Source organism: Curcuma longa, chromosome 15 (genome assembly GCF_044706935.1).
Source record: "Curcuma longa cultivar G26 ecotype Majalengka, Jawa Barat chromosome 15, ITB_CL_G26_1.1, whole genome shotgun sequence".
NCBI classification, from domain to species: Eukaryota; Viridiplantae; Streptophyta; class Magnoliopsida; order Zingiberales; family Zingiberaceae; genus Curcuma; species Curcuma longa.
In genome coordinates this window covers 8609445-8631539 of record NC_133875.1, presented here as the reverse complement: position 1 = coordinate 8631539, position 22095 = coordinate 8609445, and the positions used below count along the sequence as shown (strand labels likewise).

General features: G+C 34.4%; 2 protein-coding genes, 1 long non-coding RNA gene and 1 pseudogene across 5 annotated transcripts in view; 2 read left to right on the top strand and 2 right to left on the bottom strand.

Moving 5' to 3' along the window:
- Nucleotides 1–4603: 4603 nt before the first annotated feature.
- LOC141846644 (uncharacterized) lies at nt 4604–6315 on the top strand (annotated as a pseudogene).
- A 3370-nt stretch (nt 6316–9685) lies between these two features.
- Nucleotides 9686–11454, top strand: LOC141846643 (uncharacterized). 2 transcript variants are annotated; one of them, XR_012603348.1, is made up of 5 exons: nt 9686–9728; nt 9964–10154; nt 10842–10988; nt 11095–11289; nt 11367–11454. It is a non-coding gene; the product is annotated as an uncharacterized LOC141846643 (long non-coding RNA). The 2 variants fall into 2 exon arrangements; XR_012603347.1 differs by lacking the exon at nt 9964–10154.
- A 2573-nt stretch (nt 11455–14027) lies between these two features.
- On the bottom strand, nt 14028–17335 carry LOC141846251 (uncharacterized). Its single transcript, XM_074734261.1, has 8 exons — nt 17113–17335; nt 15803–15883; nt 15634–15722; nt 15472–15546; nt 15230–15348; nt 14943–15125; nt 14801–14869; nt 14028–14358 (listed from the first exon to the last, which is right to left on the bottom strand). Exons 1-8 carry the CDS (start codon nt 17233–17235, stop codon nt 14228–14230), a joined length of 870 nt encoding a protein of 289 aa, XP_074590362.1. The 5' UTR covers nt 17236–17335; the 3' UTR covers nt 14028–14227.
- A 1992-nt stretch (nt 17336–19327) lies between these two features.
- Nucleotides 19328–22095, bottom strand: part of LOC141846576 (uncharacterized) — a 36170-nt gene continuing 33402 nt past the window's right edge. For both annotated transcript variants that reach the window (XM_074734611.1, XM_074734612.1), the window contains exon 10: nt 19328–19550. The gene's annotated coding sequence lies outside the window, so the exon portion shown is untranslated. The remainder of the gene's footprint in view (nt 19551–22095) is intronic.

Here is a 22095-nt window from a genome sequence, read left to right as displayed (position 1 = left end):
TAAACCCCAATACTTTATGGATCAAAGTGATGGATTTTAGAAAATAGCACACGAAAGAAATTTAATATAGCATATATGAGAATATTAAATTGGATATGTGGTAATATTAGAAAGTGTAAAATAAAAAATTTACTATTCTTCAGGAGCAATTTGGTGCTCTAAATGATGATCGAATGAAAGAACACATTAAGATGATATGGGCATATTCAAAGATGTCGAAGTGCTTTATTCCAAGTGGTAAGCATGGAGACATATGTTGTTTGAGGTTCCGGGTTCGAGTCCTCTTAGCAACATGTACCTGTTGATTGAGATGTTGTTTCGGCAATATACTCTTATTAACATAGTGGTATAGTATCTCTAAAAAATCCCTTAAAGGGTTTTCTGACTATGGGACCATTTCAGCGGTGGGGCCAGTCACTATAAAAAGTTTACTCATGACAGTTTTTGCCCCCGAGGCATAGCTGAGTTGGTTATGATGGAGCAGAGTTGCAGAAGAGGGCAAGGGTTCGAATCTCGGTGAAGTCGGACAATACCCTCTTCCGTCGTGGCCAACTGCAGTTTCTCGATTTACTTCCTCACAGATGGTCATGGGGCCGATCGTGTGAGGATGCTGGGGTGACGGATTCCACCTTTTTACAGAAAAATGGCATATTCAAAAATGACTATAAATCACATTACGAGAGTTAAATGTATTTAAGTGAATGTTAATATGTTGTAAAGAGTGGAAAGAGCATTTAGAAAATATTAATCAATATAATAACAAATTAATTGATAAATTGCATTATAAGAGTTAAATGTAGTCAAATGAAAGTTCTAAAAGGAGAGACAATCAAGAAAATATTAATCAATGTAATAATGAATTAGTTAATTTGAGTATTATTAATGATATTGCTTTGCATGGAGTTTAATGGAGGAATAAGGTTCATGTAGATCTTATATAGTTGAAACAAATATTACTTGATGACAATGAATTAGATATTGTGATTTAATATTGCATGAATCATTGTACCTATCATATTGATTTATATTCTCTTAACTTCTCATCTATTGAGTTGCACCTTAATGTTGTCTTACAGTACTATTTTTATTTTATCTTTTTTACTAATTATGTAGATCTATCTTAGTATCTTTTTTATCTTTGTTATATTAGTTCTTTTATACATATCTCCTAACTATGCATCACATTGATAAAGTGGCTTATCTTAATGTTATAGGATGATTTTATAAGACTCCAAAAGCGCTTTACAAGTTGAACTTAAACTTTAGAAGTTTTAAATTTAAAAATGGGGAATAATATTATAATTTAGTGTACGATAAGAGTTGAACTTGTTATCTTTACCACTTTTCTATTGAAGCTTCACTAGTCACTGGAGACTTAAATTCACTTTGTCGTACAAGTTATTATTTCCAAACTCTTAATTGATAACATATCTATGTGAAATTCATTATTATGTTTTTGTTCTTTAAATATATTTTTGTTCTCTTTAATTGAACTTTTTTGTAATTAGTTAAAATTATTTTATTTAAATTGTTCTAGAAAACATCTTTTTATTTAAATTGTTCCCTTACTATTTTTGTATTTATGTTTTATTTAATGTTACTTCTCTTACAACTTTGGTAGATGACATCATAAGTTATGCTTTATGATTTGATCAAGTTACTTGAAAAAGATCAGTGAGACAGAGAATGTACATATTCATTAATTGTGCAATAAAAAGATTAACCAAATAAAAGAACTGCTATTGTATTAATATTATTTTATTAAATACTACAAAAGAACTTACCATCCGTAAGCAAGAATGATTGCACATTGAATGATGAGTTTGTTTCATTTTTGCGTTGATACTTTCATGCTTTGTTTGACACTAGTTTGTTTTTCTCAAATTTTCCCCCTAATCTACTTGAGTTTTTAAATCTTTTCCATATAGTCTCAATTGAAAAATGCAGATTTGTTTTTCCCATATGAGTTTCCATGCATTGCTAGTGATCATTTTATTACAACAGTAAACAAATCTACATAATTATGACTAGATAACTAAAACATTTTAAATCAAATTATCGAGAATCCAAAGTGAAAAAGGATGTTTGAGAAACATGATATTTGAAAGTGCTATGATTTTTTTTGCCATTAATTTTTCATATGCCTTTAGGTGATAAAAAAAAAAAATATTATGAGTGAGTTGATTTTTACCTTCTCCTTTATGGTTCACCTTACATTTATTGCATGTGAGGTGTTTATTACAGAATGACATTGGGTTTTGTATGTATTCAGTAGTTGTTTGTGTCAAATCAAGAGAAATAACTTTGTGTGACAATATTTGAGAATAAGATATGGTGGTCTCTAAAATAGTTAGGATTGAGTTAATGATGATACTCAAGATATCCTATATACCGGTATCTTAGAGCGACTTATCATTAAACATAGAAATAACTTAATCAAGAAAATCGTAGGGCATGCCATCTTAACATATCAATGCTTCTCTTTCTTTCAAAAGGTATCTTTCTTCCGTATTTTGCATCAATAAGAGTGATTATTTATCCATGCCTTAGGATTGAGTTAATGATGATACTCAAGATATCCTATATACTGGTATCTTAGAGCAACCTATCATTAATCAAAGAAATAACTTAATCAAGAAAATCATAGGGCATGTTATCTTAATATATCAATGCTTCTCTTTCTTTCAAAAGGTATCTTTCTTCCGTATTTTGCATCAATAGGAGTGATTATTTATCCATGCATGTTTAACATGTGTTAGAAGCTAATCCATTGTATTATACATCTAGTTGGCATGCCTATTTTCTCAATTCTTATTCAATAAACCTTCTGATAATTGTAATTTTTTCATGTTTGGAATGGGCAATCGAGTTAAAGGGATGAAGGAATTAGATCCCCTCTTCATAATATATGTTTTATTAAACCCTAAAAATAAATTTACTATTACATCTCTTTGCACAGGTTGGAAGAGTTTTGTCGGGTCTATTTCTCTAGTGTCTAGTTGCAGTGGCGATATCAAAGGTAGATGTGGAGGAGATGGAAAAGGTCATATGCTCTCTAGGCTTGCAAAAGAAGTGAGCCAGGATGCTGAAGCTCTTGTGATTATTTGAGAAACAATTGGGTTTATGTAACTCAGCTTCATTGCATTGGTAAGTGAGTGTCTCTTTGTTTGGATATATATCATTATCGGTCTCTTAAATTGAATAAGTAATATGATAAATTCATTCCTATTTTTGTATGCCCACTCTTTGCGGATATGCAAATGATCCATATGCAATATTTTATACTAGAAAGGTGAAGTAGATTAATCTATGAGATCATAAATTAGTCATATATTGGAAGCTCTTTGTGGTAAGGAATTTCATTTTGAAAGATGAATGATTCGACTGTAAAAATTTAATTTGTATAGTTTTTGTACTCATAAGTTATGAATTATGTGATATGTAAGGTAAGGTTAATCGTGATATATCTAAATGTTTTTATTAAAATATATATGTTTGCTTAATAATAGTTATGCCTGTTATAGACATCATGCTATAAATATATACAAGCATTATGTTGCAAATAAATATTTTATATCACTTCAAATCCTCACAAAGGCAAGGTTTAAATGTCTTATAATATCCATTTGCAAATATTTTATATCACTTTTCACTTTTAAATGTCTTATAATATCCATTTTATCGATAAAGAAGTAAAAAACTACTAGGTGAAACATATAAGTTTTTGATGGAATGATATTAATTTAGTGAAATATAAGTTAAACGTTGTGGGATCATTTATCTTTTTTGTGAGTTTAACGTGATAACAAAAGGTTAAATCAGCTGAATGAAAAGGAGATCATTTTTTTCATTAGTATTAAAAGTGTTTAAAATTGATATTATGAAGATTACATATGATGATATTATAAAGATAAAAAAATAGGATGAAGCATGCTTTTGATATTCATTTAACTAATTTAATCTTACATTATCATATTAACCTCACAAAGAGATAAATAATTCCACAACGTTTAATTTAAATTTCACTAAAAATGTGGTATTATTCCATCAAAAATTTATGTGTCCTCTAGTAGTTCCTACCTGTTCCCATAAATTAGATATACTTTTACAAGTGAGAAATGATGTAAAATATTTACAACATGATATCTAGAATAGAAGCAATGATGTATATATTTACAGCATGATGTCTAGAATAGAATAGAACTATTTACCAAGCAGACACATATGTTTTGATAAAAATATTTGGGCATACAACGATTAACCTCACAAATCGAATAATTCATAGTTTACAAACATAAAAACTATACAAATTGAATTTTTTATATTCTATTCATTCAATTTTCAAAATAAAATTTCTTACCATAAAAGAGCTTCTAATAGACGACTAATTTATCATCCTATGGAGTAACCTGCTTCATCTTTCCAACATAGAATATTGCATATGCATTAGTTGCATATCTATAAAGAGTGGGCGCACAAAAATAAGAATGAATTTGTCATATTGCTTATGTTATTCATGTTTAAGAGACTCATAAAGATGTATTCAAACAAAGAGACACCCATTTACTATTGCCATGAAACTGAGTTACATTGACACAATTGTTTCTCAGATACTCACAAAAGAATCTCTTCGGTATCTTGGCTTGCTTCTTATATAACCTTTTTCATCTCGTCGTCTACCTTAGACATCGCCTCTACATCTAGACACAAAAAGGTGCAAAGAGATGTAAAACTCTTCCTACTTGTGCAAAGAGATGCAACAATAAATTTATTTCTAAGGTTTAATAAAGCATCTATTATAAAGAGGGGATCTAATACCTTCATCTCTTTGACTCAATTGCCATTCCGAACGACAGTGCGTTCTGGTTATACATGGAGGCATGTAGACCAAGAAATGAAAGAATTTTATTATCACGAATTTTTGGTAAGTAATTTAAAAATTATTTTTACTAACCATTATTGTCTGATACTAATATTTTTAATATTTTTGTAGAAAAAATATACCTGGGAGTCAGGCCAGAAAGAAGAATTCAAAAAGATTTGGAATAATTATTATAAAAAATTGTACAAAGATCTTATGTATAAGTGAAGATAAAATGGAAAACAACCTTCATATATTCTTGATGAGGTATGGGATGAATGGCAAAGGGTTTAGGCTACAGAAAAATGGCAACGAAATTCAGCGATTGCTCAAAGCAATAGAATCCTGAGGCTGGTGGCATGAGCACTGGATCGTCAAAGCGTACAACTGAATCACGATCTATTGTAGAGCATGCAATAGATTTGGTAAGTTTATAATAACATTAAATTTTTTATAATTGATAATAAATTTTAAGTTTTAATTATTTTATTTTTTTCAGACAAATACTTTACATAGACCCGGTACTTGTTGGGAGATATCTCGCAGTATCCATAAAAAAAGGATGATACTTTTGTGGAAGCAAGATCGAAGGCTATAGACGTAAGAATATAAATTTTACTACCACTACTATTTAATAATGACTAAGTTTATTAATTATTTATTATCTAATACTAATAATTTTTTTAACAGGATGATATGACTGATCGAGTTGCATGGACGTCTCAGCTTGATATAGAGGGGGGTGACTTAGTGAGGTTATCAGATGAAGTTATAAATGATATATATTATGATGTTGTTGGTGGAAGCAAGAAGAACGTCCTCTACGACCTTGGCTCCTATGCGCGGATTGCATATGATCGTGTTATGGCTCCTAGGGCAAGGGGTTAATTCAGTTCTCAATCCAATGAAGTGCAAGAATTACGATTAGAAAATCAAGCACTAAGAGATCGGGTCACGACATTAGAGCAATTCGAGCAGTCCATAGATGATCGGGTTAGGATGGCTATAGAGCAATCAGAGCGGTCGATGGATGAGCGAGTTAGGATGGCAGTCGATCGCCAAATGCGAGAATTTTTTGATTGCTTTTCAGTCATTAGTCCTTCTGCTTTTTCCATGCCGCATCGTTTCGATTCACAAGAGACTCAAGACCCAAATGCTCCTGATAATTAGATATGTTGAGGTATGTTAATTTTTAAATTTATTTTTAAATTTATGGTTCATTAAACATAATAATTGGTACTACCTAAAGTGAGCCCACTGTGTAACTTCTAATTGTCGATCGATAAAGTATTTATATATGATGTTTGTTTTTGCTAATGAATTTTTTCCATAAACACTAAGGCTTCGTTGTTTGCAGATGGAACTGGAGAACCTAATCAGAAAGGAATAAGCTACTACAATAGATTGAACTGCTAATAGATACGTTCATATTTTACTTCTTTAGTTTTAAACTGTAATCGACTGTAATCGGGACAACCTAAGGAACAGATTGAACTTGAGTCTTAGTTTTTGTTTGATCAGATATGTAATGTAGGCATCTATTTTGATCCTGTAGATTTACATCACTCTGTTTTTAGTTATGCTATTGTCATGCTTGAGACTGCAACTACTACTATCTTAGCTCCCAGCACACTATTTGTACGCAATGTGAATGCACGCAACATTGCCACAGTTTTTGCTCCAAACATGACTCAGGTAATTGATGACATCTCAGTGTGTGGTTAAGCTCATTTTTCAATTTTTTGTGTATATAGGTTTGTGCTTTTGTACATCAAAATACATTTCATCTCAGTTTGTTTCCTTTTTTCCCCTTTTGTTATTGCAGGGTTGCGTTAGGTTGCCTTATCATTGCCTGTGATAAGTTTACCTTATCATTGCCGGTCCCAAGCCCGGATAAAGGAGGAGGGTTGCGTTAGGTTGCCAGCCAGCGTTAAACTAAGGCAAACACTCATGAATGGATCCATTAAACTATTGTGTTAATGCTAGGATGTTCCTCGGAAGGAACGCGTTGCAGGGTCCGACTGTAACGTCTCGGCAAGGACCGCTACATCTCCATGAGAACTTGGGTGTAGTGTTAAATGAGTAAAAATTCTCACACCATATGTTGGGTAAGAATAAAAATTATAGGAAAATTAATAGTCTAAGATTTGGAACATGGAATATAGGAACCCTTACTGGTAAAACAATGGAGGTAGTAGATACGATGATTAGGAGAAGAATTAGTATTTTGTGTGTACAAGAGACAAAATGGGTAGGCGAAAAGGCAAAGTTGATAGAGAACTCGGGTTATAAGTTATGGTACACAGGGAAGAGTAAAACAAGAAATGGAGTTGGTGTTATTGTAGATAGTTCGTTAAAGGATGAAGTTGTAGGAGTAAATAGAAAGGGGGATAGAATTATAGCTCTCAAAATAGTAGTGGAGAAAGACACTATAAATGTAATTAGTGTATATGCACCTCAAGCAGGATTAGATGAAAATACCAAATCAAGGTTTTGGGATGATCTAGATGAAGTATTACAAAATATTCCATCAAATGAAATGATTTTAATAGGAGGTGATCTAAATGGACATGTTGGAGTGAAAAATGAGGAATATGAGAGAGTGCATGGGGATTATGAGTTTGGAACAAGAAATGAGGAAGGTAAAACTATACTGGATTTTGCGATAGCATATGATCTTATACTAGCTAATACGTTTTTTAAGAAAAGAGAAGAACACTTGATCACATTTAAAAGCGAGAATAATAAATCGCAAATTGACTTTCTTATGGTTAGGAAGAGATAATATCCATAAAAAGAAAATATCCACTACTCCTAGAATTAAGTGGTGGAAGTTGCCAAGAGTATACTCGGCGAGTCAAAGGGGCATGTACCACCAAGTAAAGAATCTTGGTGGTGGAATGAGAAAGTACAGGAAAAAGTGAAGGAAAAACGAATAGCCTATAAGAAATTATATATTTGCAAGAATGAAGAAAATTTTAAAAAATATACATTAGCTAAGAAAGAGGCTAAAAAAGCAGTGAATGAAGCTAAAAATACAACTTTTGAGCAGTTATATCGAAAATTGGATACAAAAGAAGGAGAAAAAGACATTTATAAAATAGCTAAAGTGAGAGAGAGGAAGACAAAAGATATTAGCCAAATAAGATGTATTAAAGATGAATGCAATAGGGTATTAGTAAATGATGGAGAAATAAAAGAGCGGTGGAAGAGGTATTTTCATCAACTTTTTAATGAAGGTGTAGGTGATCAACTTAACTTAGGTAATTTAAGCAGGTCAAATGAGTATAGAAATTTAAATTTTTACCGTAGAATTCAAATTTCAGAAGTAGAACAAGCTTTAAACGGAATGAAAAATGGAAAAGCCGTTGGACCAGATGATATCCCGATAGAGGTATGGAAGTGCCTAGGGAAACAAGGTATTGAATGACTTACAAAATTATTTAACATGATATTGAAAACAAAGAAAATGCCAGATCAATGGAGAGTAAGTACTCTAATTCCCTTATATAAGAATAAGGGGGACGTACAAAATTATGCAAATTATAGGGGCATTAAATTAATGAGTCATACCATGAAACTTTGGGAAAGAGTAATAGAAAAACGATTAAGGAAAGAGACTATGGTCACCGAAAATCAATTTGGGTTTATGCCTGGTAGGTCGACAATAGAAGCTATACATCTTCTCAGGCAACTAATTGAAAAGTATCGGGGGCAAAAGCAAGATCTACATATGATATTTGTTGATTTAGAAAAAGCTTATGATAGAGTCCCAAGGGAAATTATATGGAGGATTCTAGAAAAGAGGGGTGTTAGCGTAGTATATATTGACCTAATTAAGGATATGTATGAGGAAGTAACGACTAGAGTGAAGACTTCAGGCGGATTAACTGAAGCATTTCCAATAAAGATAGGGTTACATCAAGGGTCAGCTCTAAGTCCTTATCTTTTTACACTAATCATGGATGAACTTACTGGACACATTCAAGATACCGTACCATGGTGCATGTTGTTTGCAGATGATATTGTATTGATAGATGAGACACGTGAGGGAGTAAATGCTAAATTAGAATCTTGGCGAGAAACACTAGAAGAGAAAGGTTTTAGGCTTAGTAGAGTAAAGACAGAATATATGGAATTTAAGTTTAGCAATATTGAACGTAATGAGACAAGTATTAAAATAGGAGATGATGAGTTGTCTGGAACTGAGAGTTTTAAATATTTAGGATCATTTTTGCAAGCCGATGGAGGGATTGAGAGAGATGTCTTACATAGAATACAAACAGGATGGTTGAAGTGGAGGAGAGCATCAGGTGTTTTATGTGATCGTAAAGTGCCTCTAAAACTTAAAGGAAAGTTCTATAAAACGGCAATTAGACCTGCCATGTTATATGACGCTGAATGTTGGGCTATGACTCGAGCACATGAGCAAAAGATGAGAGTTGCGGAGATGAGGATGTTAAGATGGATGTGTGGACATACGAAGATGGACAGAATAAGAAATGAGAACATTAGAGAGAAAGTTGGAGTTGCATCTATTGAGGAAAAACTCCGTGAGACACGTTTAAGGTGGTACGGACATGTACTTAGACGACCGATAAATGCTCCAGTTAGGCGGTGTGAAACTATAACAAATACGCATATCAAACGAGGGCGAGGTAGACCAAAAAAGACTTGGTTAGCAACAATAAAACAAGATAAAATTTATTTAAATATAAATGATGATATAATAGGAGATAGAGCTCAATGGCGTAAAAGGATCCATATAACCGATCCCACTTAGTGGGATAAGGCTTGGTTGTTGTTGTTGTTGTTGTTGTTGTTAGCACAATGGAATTCTAGGATTTGAAGAGTTTGCACGTGCACTGTTTTGTTATGTCTTCCTCTGGTATCCTCTTCCAAAAATTTGAATGCTCCTATTGATGACAAAATTGATTGTATGCCTCACTGATTTGCAATGTTTCATCATTTTTATGGTTAAATAGAGAGTAGAACCCTAACCAATCTACTTGTTTCATCCTCTTGTTTTATTTGATTGTCATATAGATGGTTTGATCTTATGGTTCACATTTCTGAGTTATCTATCAGAGAGTCAATTGCAGGTACTTTGCAGAGCAACTGTGCATGGGGTTGCAAGCATGCAGATAACGGTGACAGACACATCTAGTTTATTGCTAGGTAGCAGGGTGCAAGTTGAACATAATTAGAGATGGCAGTGTGAAGTGGACAGGAAGAGAGGAGAAATTGATGCCATAACTACACCGCTTCCTTGGCAGTAGCTGAATAAAAACATGTAGGAGACTTTACCTCTAGTCAGGAGTGTTTCCTTGATCACTAACCTCTATATGTGACAGAACCACACACTAGAAGTTCCCTTCTGTATAATTGGAAGCTATCAAGCATAGTAAACTCTACAAAACAACCATGACGTTTCAAGTCAAAGGGACAACTTATGCTATAGTTTGTTGGGTTCCTATTTGATCACAACCATGTAATGTTCAGGACAAGTTACTCTGGTAAATCCCTTCATGTAGTGAACACCACACACTGTAATATTTGAAAATGGGAAACAACGTCTCCATATTGATCTTACACAAGCTTTTAGGGCACGCTTTGATAATGACATATTTACACAATGAATTAACTTCTTACTGCCCAAGACACACTGTTCTCAAATCATTTCCATATTACAGCTTTATTCAATTTCTGCTTCAGTTAGATTATTGTTTTTCAATGAAGTCAAATCCTTTCATTAGATATACTGTGAGCCCATTTGGCGGCTCAATGTTGTATTCATTTAGAATAAGTGCTGTTATTGTACAAAACTACTCAAACAATACTATTATGGCTGCTTAAGCTATTGATTTAATGGAGGAATCATGGATTTTACTCAGTATCCTTATGATGCCTAATAAGAACGTGTTATTCTTAATATTACAAGACTTGGATTTGAAATTGATACTTTTTCTGACTATTGTAGGTTAACCAGATTGGCACTGTTACTGAATCCATTAAAGCTGCTTTGGACTCGAAAGCTGCTGGGTAGGGTGTAATGGTTAGCCACCGAAGTGGTGAGACAGAAGACAATTTTATTGCTGATCTATCCATTGGGCTGGCTAGTGGGCAGGCATGATCTCTCGAATTGCATGCTAGTTATAGAGTTAATATATGAATATTATTTTGCATTTTTTTTTTATGAATCTGGACCTAATTTTAGTTTAACTGATTAACAGATAAAAACAGGGGCTCCATACCGCAGTGAGCGTCTAGCCAAATATAATCAGGTATCAAATAGCTTTCTACCCTTTCTGTCTCCAAACATATCTTGGCTATCACCTTCCAAATATTTCTCTAGTCTAGAGTTGGCTCTATGCTCTTAACATTGATTCTGCTGATTGAATTCATTTTGCAGTCCAAGCTTACAATTGGTAAATCTAAAAAACAATTTTTTCCTCTTTTATTCAATTTTCTCAGACAACCGAATATTCAAATATTGATATTTTAGGGCTTCTGCAGTTATATACCATTGACTCTCTGGTGATATGGAATGAACCCAAACCAATCTTCTCCTTAGTTTCTCAGCTCGGTCCAAGAAGAAGTTGATTTTGTCTTCATGAAGTTGATTTCGTATTGTCTTCCCATGGTTTGTCCAAGTAGCTCCAACTGCATATTATTTTTTATTTTTTTTTTGTTAGAGTTGAATATATTTTTTCATTTCAAATATTATTCCTGTTACAATTTTATGTATTAAAAAGTTTATCTTTCAATCAGAAATTAATTTTTTTATCATTTAGATATTGATTATATATGATAAATTTGTGATATGTATTTTAAATGTGGATTGTAAATATGAATTGTATGAAAAAGAACTTTGATTATATGTAAATATAATATAAGGGATGTTGATAAATTTTTTAAAAATATTAATGACGGCGTTAGCGATTAAATATAAATTTGATCGTTAAATTTAATGATCGATTTAAAATTTCATCATTAATTTAAATTAACGATTGAATTTATAATTGATCGTTAATATTAACGACAAAATGCGAAAATCAATCGTTAATTAACGGCTGAATTAATATTCAGTTGTTAAATTTAGTAATCAAAATTTGATTTTGGTTGTTAAATTTAGCAATCAAATTTGTATTCGATCGTTAATTTAGTGAATCGAATTTTAATTCGGTCGTTAATTAGCAGTTGAAATCAAATTCAATCGCTAAATTGAATTACGATGAAATTTTTTACGATTATTTTGTTTCGGTGATTTAACAATTAATTAATGATAAAAAATTTGATTGCTAAATATAATTATTTTCGTTGTGGTAGAGAAACTGACCTTGAACAACTAGAACAAGCATGCGAGTTAAAGGATAGACGTAGAGGTAGAGAAACTGACCGTGAACAACTAGAACAAGCATACAAGCATGCGAGTTAAAGGATAGAAACCATAAATATGACCTCATCATCAAAGAAGACGCACTCGAGAAAGCACATTGGAGATGTGTGGAATCTATAGGAGCGGTGCACATTGGAGATGTGTATTTCAGTTTGGAAGTGAATCGATTCAAAGGGGTGGAATGGCTCATTTGCGATTAGCAAATTTAAGGAGGTTAGGTTGCTCTGTGCTTTGGGCGTTTTGGAAGTTTGGAGCAATCTTTTGAAAAACAATTAAGAAATGTTAAACTTTTTTTTGAATAGGTAAATAGAATTATCCAAGTGTAAAAGATGTACAATCATGATTGAGCAAGCTCAATTAGTCCATATAAACATTTGCAACCAAACTCATAAAAGTTAATGACCCTTAATCGCTCAAACTTGACTTCATATACAAAATATAGCAGCCTTTGTCGGCGCGATAATGTGTTCGTGATAAGCAACACCCCCAACTTCATATTGGATTATATATCCAATCTCCAAGGTATATGATTGAAATTGTTTACTGCAAGGTAGACTTATTCATAAGACCGATCGTGTAAAATCGCATATACAAAATACAACAGCCTTTGTCGGCGCCATGATGTGTTCGTGATAAGCAACACCCCCAACTTCATATTGGATCACATATCCAGTCTTCGAGGTATGGTTGAGTTGGTTACTGTAGAATAGATTTATTGTAGTAGGTAAGAGTCGAATATCGACGAAGCCGAAGCAATACCTTCCATTTAGTGGTCAACTACAACTTCTTGACTTATCTCTTCATAGATGATCATGAGAATAACCATATGAGACTGCTGGAATGGCAGATTATAACTTTTGCTGCTGTAGTTGTAGTGGATTACAAATCCAAATATGTGATCCGGCAATCAAGGCCCAATAGCAATATCCAAGGTCCTTTAGCTCAGCACTTACTTACAGGCTAGCCCATCATTGGCCCACAAAGGAGAGCAGCCCAGCATCGTAGTAGCCAATCTTGCTCTTGGACTTGGACAGCAATGCCCAGCCCAGCCTAGACCAACCATTCGTGCCTTAACTTAGGCCTAACTCCCCTTAATGATCCAACAGCAACATATGAACCCAGGCCCAGCAACCCATACGTCATCTCATGCAAGTTCTAGCTCATCCCCCATCAAAGTAGTTGACTAGCTAGCTTGGTTTGGATTCAAATCCAGCGCTATTTCCAACTGAGTTTGAAATTCAAACTTCAGATTTCATTCGCCTGCCATCTTGCCCGTGTTCTCAATCCAGCCTATCCTTGTTGTCCACGACCCAACTGAGAACCGACACCTAGCGGTAGCTAGCACTCCTCTGATTCGATGAATGTACAATAATGCACCCTTATTGTCTTTCACCCCTCCTCATCACCGGACAGCAGCGATGTGGCCGATCAGAGGTGCTCCCGTCAAAAAATATAAATATTTTTAAATAGCCGATTAGTTATTACTCATTGAACAATATAGCATGGTCATTGCTACTTTTCATTCTCACATTGCTATATTCTAAGCAACACTCTAAAATTCAGAAGAAACACAGAATAAATGTATTGGGCTGAGTTTTTACCTGCATTAAAATAAGATGGATGGCGTGTCAAAAAGCCAATTATATTGTTTTGACATGTTCCACCATAATCTCTCCGAGTCTGTCAAACAAAGTATCACATAAACAGACGCCTCGTTCTGTTAGAACTAGAATTGTCAAAATAAACGAGTTATATGAACAAAAGAAATGGAGAAGCTTACAGCACTGACTCCACGATTATGTATGGGAATTACAGAATCATAATGAGCAATCAACATAAACAACATCTTGCCTTGAAAGCACACGATTTTGTTGCGATTGCAACAAAGTTAAGAGCCCAAAAAAGGAACATTCTTTTCCTACATTGACTAGCAAAAGATGGAACATGTGCAAAACACAATTAGGGCATCAAAACTGGTTCGCTCTCCCTCGGCCAGCCATCCTGCCTCGTCCACCACCCATCATCCTTCCTCGAACATTACTATAACCCCTCCCGCCTGCCCTTCCACCAGGCATTCGGTCTCCACCATATGCTCCACCTGTCATTTTCCATGAACAGAATTGAAAAATCCCATCAAATGTTTCTCTTCTTAAAACGATCTTAAACTACAATTTTCAGTCGCAAGAAAATTTTCTACACGGTAATATAGTTTCCAAGTAGCAGCATGCAAAATCCACAGCTATCAGGTTGGCAAGAAATAACTAAAAGTAGACTATCGGTATCTCTGGTTGGAGCATGGAGATGGATTCAACATTTTTGCAGACAGAAACCCAACTTTTAAATGCACTGTGACCCCATATTAACAAAAAGGGTTAATTCAGTAAGGAAAATAACCTATTAGGCAAAGTGGTAGTTTATTGTGGTTACACCAATATATTAATGATAATACAGCTTGTGTATCAAGTTTGTGTACAAACAGAGAAGCAAACAAGGAAAATCTGCTACACAAGCAAAAGATGGAAACTAGAAGGCACACTTACCACGATAACTCCAATTGCTTCTACCACGTCCACCACCACGACCCCAATTAGAGTTCCATCCACCATTTTCTATCCCGCAAAATGTTTGTGAGTAAAGAAAAACCACTATTATTATTACAAACTCATTTAACAGTAAAACTACCTTGGTATCCACCATATCCACCTTGGTTGTATCCATAACCACCATACCCAACCTGATTGTTTCCTCCATAACCAGCATACCGACCTTGACTGTTGTCATATCCACCATAGCCACCACCATATCCTCTTCCCCACCCTCTTCCTCTACTTCTACCCCTTCCTCTTCCACGTTGGGCATAAGAATCTTCGTCAAGCATTAAACAAACTAAATTAGTTCAACATTATGTGAATAGTAAACGAAAAGAATATTTTTTACTCACAATGAATATGGTGATACAAGAATTGTACCTTCATTAAGCTGACCTTGTGCTTGGTTTGTTTGAAGTTGCTGCTGTGGTTGAGACTGTTGGCGTTGTTGGTATCTTTGTTGATACCTTGGCTGTTCTAGATGCAAGGGAGCTTGATACCTACCAATGAAGACAAAGCCAATAGAGAGAGTGTCATTATCACACTCCTGCATCCAAGATACCTTCTTAAAGAGTGCCAAGTAGATTACATGAGATATATCATAAGAAGAAACAAATGTATACCCAGGGGAATTCTTGTTAAGCTCTCTAGCTGACAAAGAGATTGAAATCATTGAAACATGTCGTATCATCTCCAAACTGCATAAAGATGCAATTATAAAATGATATCTAGCTGAACTTTTACAAATTGTAATATATGAACAGAAAAAAGAACAACAAACTCACGGTACAAGACCCTCTTCGATTGGTTCCCAAACATCAGTGATGCTAACTGAACTGATTTGTGTTTCCTGATATAGCCCCGGCATCCTTTTCTGCACTCAATATATGTGGCATTTAGAATAAAGCACAATGCAAGTTTGAGCAATACAAAGGGATAAACATTAATGGAAACCTTAATAATCTCTGCAATAGCTACTGCTTTGCTTATTGCTTGCCCCATTGCCTTTAAGACAATCTCCCTTATATGTTTTTCCTGTTTGAAATATTATGGCTCATCAAGATTTTTTTTTGAAAATACAAATTGAACAACACAAATACAAATATTAAATTGCATGCTTGTTCTGAATAAAAGAACTAGGAATGGAACAACATGAACCAGTATACTTGAAAAGCTTATGGATATGGTGGTTAAATACCCTCAGGTTTATATTAATCACTTTCAACAAAAATATTTAAATGAAAAAATATTGAGCGATGTCAACAGTATTGCTTGTCAAAATCCAATAAGCAATGGCGACATAAGATTAGAAGGATAATCATAAATGATGCAACCACAACTAAATTTATTTCCAGAGCAGAAATCTGTTTTTGAATTACAAACCAAAAATTAAAAATCCAGATTGCTAGTTGTTCTATGGATGAGGATTGGATCACACACAAAGACATGGATGGCAAAAATAATTATGCATTCTTACTTGTGTGGATCAAGGAACTTTTCTTCACTATCATACATGTCTTGGCAAATGCCAAAAAAATGCCTTTAGCAACCACCCCAACCACCAACTAGCGTGGCACTCACATTCCTAGTTTAATGAAAAAACTAGCATTTCAACAAGCTGCTGATTCCACATGATTAAACAAAGTAAACTTCCTAATATCATCTATCAGAAAATTTTACCTCAAAGAACAGGCACAAAATAAAAAATTATAAATAAGTTCGTAAGTATAAAATCAAAGCTGGGCCAGAATGTGGTTTCATTTTACTGGCCAGTTGAGAACGTTGATCTCATTCTCAAATGAAACTATAGCAGATTAGATGCATCTAGATAACTAAAATATGAACTTACTGCATGACACCAGGAGGCATTTCTTATTCATTACTCAGAGCCTCCCTGTAAGAATGTAAATAAGCCTTATGTATCAACAGAAAATGATGGACGTGTAGATGCTCATGTGGTTCTAAAGATTCGAGATCCGCCTGTTTAAACATCTGACATCAAGGTGAAACGAACCTACGCTGTTAGGGTAGCCCTTGAGAAAATTAAAAGTGCAACCTTTATTGCATTCTAAAAAGAAGAAGAAAAAAAAAATTAGTATGCCCGCGCGTCGTTCATCAACGTCGAACCAGAGGGCGACGGTCGACAACACTTACAAAACCCCCAAAATCGGAATGGCTACCCCCAGCAGACAGAAGCGGAAAGCATCTGGCACAAGGCACGTCGTAAAGGCAAAGGAAAGAGGAGAAAGGTTACAGATCCGTACCTGGAGCAGGCCCGTGGCGTAGCTGACGTAGTTTCGGATCACACCCTGACCGGTGATTCGAATCTCATTCTCATTGATGGCCGACTCCGGCCGCGGCTTCTCCACCTTCTGGTACCTGTCCATGGCTGGAGCGTGGCGTGGGGGTAGCGAGGCAGAGCCAAAAGGATCGAAGTCGTTAGGGTTTTGACGGGGATTCAGAGGTGGTGGCTAGGGTTCTTCTGGTCCTGACCTTAAATACCAGCACACAGGAAAAATAAATAAATAAAATTCGGTTAATTATTCCCGGAGGGGAAATGCGACGAGCGGGGTGGAAATCGAACCGCCGCAAATTTATAGCGACGCCTCCATTGCTCCATCACCGTCCGTTAACTTTGTTTTGATATTGTATCATAAACAATTTGGAAATATTTCATTTTGCTCCTACTGTTTACTGATTCTTTCAGAATGCCCCCTGCAGTTTGGAAAATCATTATTTTATTAATAAATCACTTAGCTTGATCAGTGTGGCTTCACCATAAATAAATCGATAAAAGTTTTGTTACGCTACGGCAATGGAGTAAATGCCTACAAGATGTGCAAAGAATAAAAGTGAGCAATCAAACCCTACTGTTCTCATTAGTAGATGTAGTCAGGTCTCGAGAGCATAACTGAGTTGATTATAATGAAATAGAATTATTGAAATAGGCAAAGATTGAATCTCAACGAAGTCGAGACAATGTCCTCCTCCGTTATGACTAACTGTAGCTTTCGATTTACCTTTTCACAGATAATCATAAACCCAATTATGTAGGATTACTAGGGTGATAAATTTTACTTTTTACTAAAGTTAATAGATGTAGTCAGTCAAGCATAAGGGAGAAAGTAAGGTTACAAATAGAGCTTAAAACTCAAAAGATTTTGAACGTAGGGTTACTTCTGTTGAAGATTGTAGGAAGCAAGAATGATTTTAATGGGAAATTCTTGCCCAACTTAACCTCCAACGAAGCTTAAATATAATAGGATGAGATACAAACAAGAGTTGCATAAGATGTATTTAGTGAATATAATTTGAGTGTGATTGGGGCATGACTTAAGTTCCCCGCCACGGTTTAGGGTTTAAATTAGGACTAAATATTCGGTTAAAATTGAACTGAATTAACCAAAATTAAACCAAATTAATTTTTTTTAAACTAATCAAACCGACTAAATTTTCAAATAAAAATCGAACAAACCGAATCGATAAAATATTAATTAATCTGATTTTTGATCGAATTAACCGAAATAATTAAAAATTTTAAATATTATATAAAATTTATCAATTAATTAAGGATTTATAAATTTACTAACTTAAGAATTTAAAATTATTTTTTTATTTTGATTAATTCAATTTCTTCAATTTAACTAAATAAAAAATTTTAAAATCAAAATTGAATCAAATTAATTAAATTAATTAATTTTTTTGAAAAATAATTAAAATTCTGAAATAATCAAATTAAAATTTTAAATTCAATCAGTTTAATTTATTCGATTTAACTGTTAGTCACTCCTAATTTAAACAAACTAAGATTTATTTTTCTTTTTTAAAGTCTTAAATTTACTATAGAAGCACCTTGCAAACTTGCCCCCTTCTCACACAATTCACAACCACGCGACAAACTCGTATAATACCTTCATGCCTTTGCAATAGATGAAAGGAGATGAAAGAACACCCACGTTATCGATGAGTAAATTAAACGCCTTTAACAAAAATTCTAAAATATGAACACCTTGTGTTATTTACAAAAATTGACAAATTTTTGTCTTTTCCATTTTTAAATCTATTTCACTTAAAATAATTTCAATGCCAACCATTTTAATGAACATATGAACACACGAATAATTGCATTTTTAATGTAAGACTAACAAGGTGCTCTTGGTGCCACTCATTGTATCCAACGAGTTGAACAAACTAAGTGAACCAAAACAAAATGAGCGAACCAAATGAAATATTACTTTTAGGAATAAAGTAGCATTATGGAGATTATTTGATGATTATTACTTATAATACTTATACAAACCAAACACGGGAAGAAACATGAAGTATCCATTCCATTTCACGAATCAAAATAAGAAATTCATGTTCCTATTATTATTGGAACTAAACAAACCAGAAAAGTAGTATGCTGACAACACCAAACATCAAAGTAAATTCCCAAATGAAAGAAGTTCCCTAAAAGCCTGAACATACCAAAAAGAAAATTCAAAATTCTTACTAGTATAAATTATATCGATTTTGAATGTTAAAATAGTGTTGTTGTTCATCACACTTCTTGCTATTGAAAAAATTATAATGTTGGGATAACAACCTTGACAAACTCAGTGGCATTATTACACATCATAGCTATGCAACATTACCTGGACTATGTGGTCAGCTCTTCAAAGGTTCTGCTATGTTTCAGCCTCGTCACCATGGGCACCAGCTGCTCATTGTATATAAATTGCGTTATCGAACCATAAGAATATCAAGAAGCAACAATCGAAAAACACTGACAAAGTATGCAGACAAAAATTCATAATCATGCAAGCAAAGATTAAAGTAGCGTTCCATTAAAATAAGTCTCCTATCGCAACAGGAGAATTTTGGTACCATAACATGTCAACATTGTAAAAATCATGGCCTGGGTGGGGGATAAATAGGCGAATGATATAACATCGTCCAAAGACTCACTCCTATATCCATGACCATTGTAGGATTCGGTGTGACACCCCAACAACAATCCCTTAATCATTCCTTTAAATGAGGCAAGAAAGTAAGTATATTCAATGGGTATGATAATTTTCTCACAACAATCGAGCTACCAGGATACTCGGTAGAACTTCCCTTGCCTAGACTTTTCCTAGTTGATATCTCCCTCATCTACACTTTCCCTAGATCAAGACACAACTGCAGTCATGACTTCCCCTAGTTGAGCAAACCACTCAACCCACCTATAACCCTCCTTGATCATTCATCATTGCTAAAGACCTTCTAGTGAATGATAAAAGATATACTAATTGCTTCTATAACCCATAACCTTCTAGAAGCAATTACGGCCTCAAGATAATATGCAATAAGTATAAAATAAGTAAAGTTTCTACATTACATTATAGATAAAGATCTAACCCTCTGTGAGAAGAGAGTTACCAAGAACATCGTGTGAGAAGAAAGTTACCAAGAGAGCTTTTGAAACAAAGGTAAAAGCTTGACTTTTACTTCCCAATTGTTTGGTGATCTTTTGGCACTTTAATAATGTTAGGCAAAGAACGAAAATATTTTCATTGAGCTCTAATGCCAAAAGAACCATCAGAACCACTTTTAAGCACTGCCCCAACATTCATATCCAAGTTGTCTAGGTCAACCTAACAAAACCTATAAGTCAACCTATCTCAAGGAATATAACTATCAGAAAACCAACATATATACTTTAGGTTGTTGACCTACAACAAGCATTAGATCGTCTCAGCCAACCTAGGTCAACCTACCAAAACTCATAGATCGACAACTTACATTGTGTTCGTTAGTTACCCAAACCCCTACGTAGGTCGATGCACCATTTGTCTAAGGTTGACCTACCAAAAATTATAGGTCACCCTATCATACCTTCATCCCGAAGGCTAGGGATCTTTTAAGGCTCCCTATGACCTAGGTTGTTAAGCACTAGGATGAATCGCCTAGATAACAATCACTACCTACAACCCAAATTCCATCTTTACATTGACCCTCTACCAGAACACAAAAAATTACAATTCAAGCATCATGAATCTTTGGGTCCAGCTCCAAGATTGATGGTCATCCTTAAAGTTGAAGCTCCACAGTGCTCTATGCTCAATCCATTAAGTCGCTCCAAGCTTGATGGTCATCCTTAAGTTGAAGCTCTATGTTTGATCCATTAAATCTATTATCCAAGCTTGATTACTTAATTTCATAGTTTAAAATTTCATACGTGCCGGCAAAATGGGCGAAATTTGTAGTTCTGCCCGTCATCCGACACCGGCACCGCGGGCCACTATGAGATCACAGCGACCTCCGCAGAGTCACGAAGGGTCACAATCCTGCAGTAATCTCTACGAAGTTGCAAGGCCCCGCGATCCCACACTTTTTTCTTTTAAAATTTTTTTAATTTTTATTTTTTAAAATTTTGGTTAAAATTTTTAATTTTAATTAATATATTTTATATTTAAAAAATACTGAAACTATATCGGCACGGCACGATACGATACCGAAACCATGTCGTTCCAATCATAAACTGAAACTCCAATGTGTCAAAATTTTAAACCATGCTTAATTTCCTAAATCAATAGAGTAATCTTGCACACTCAAGCGAAATTATCAATCTAAACACTTAAAGCACTTTGCCAAACATTTGGCATGCAGCAAATCATTTCAACAAGTGTTGAAGTTGCCGAGATGAATCCAAACACTTTTTACCTCATTAATACTCTACATTCGACTTATTACATCTAAAATAAACTATAATAATTAGAAACTTAAAAAAACTTAGCAACAAATTAAAATATCTAACAAGCATCTCTTCAGTAAAAAGGTGGAATCCGCCACCCCAGCGGCCCCACGTATTCAGCCTCACGACCATCTGTGAGGAAGTAAATCGAGAAGCTGCAGTTGGCTACGACGGGGGAGGGCATTGTCTTAGCTTCGCTAACGCTCTATTTGGGAGGAGGTGAGGGAAAGGGAAAGAAGGGTAAGGAAGGGGAAAAAGAATATTAGCCCTTGTTTGGGATGGGGTGAGTTAAGGAGGGGAAGGAGAAAGAAGGGTAAACTTTCCCCTTGTATGCCTATGAATCAGCACAATTCCTTACACCCCGAATCGGAGTGTAAGGAAGGGGAAGAAAAATATAAAAATCATTTATTCCAATTTTACCCTTCTATTAAAATATTATTTATTAAAACAATTCATCCTTTAGGTTAATTTGCATTATCGCTCCTTTCCGTCCCAACGCAGCAGCTCTCGTCTCATTGCCGTCCCA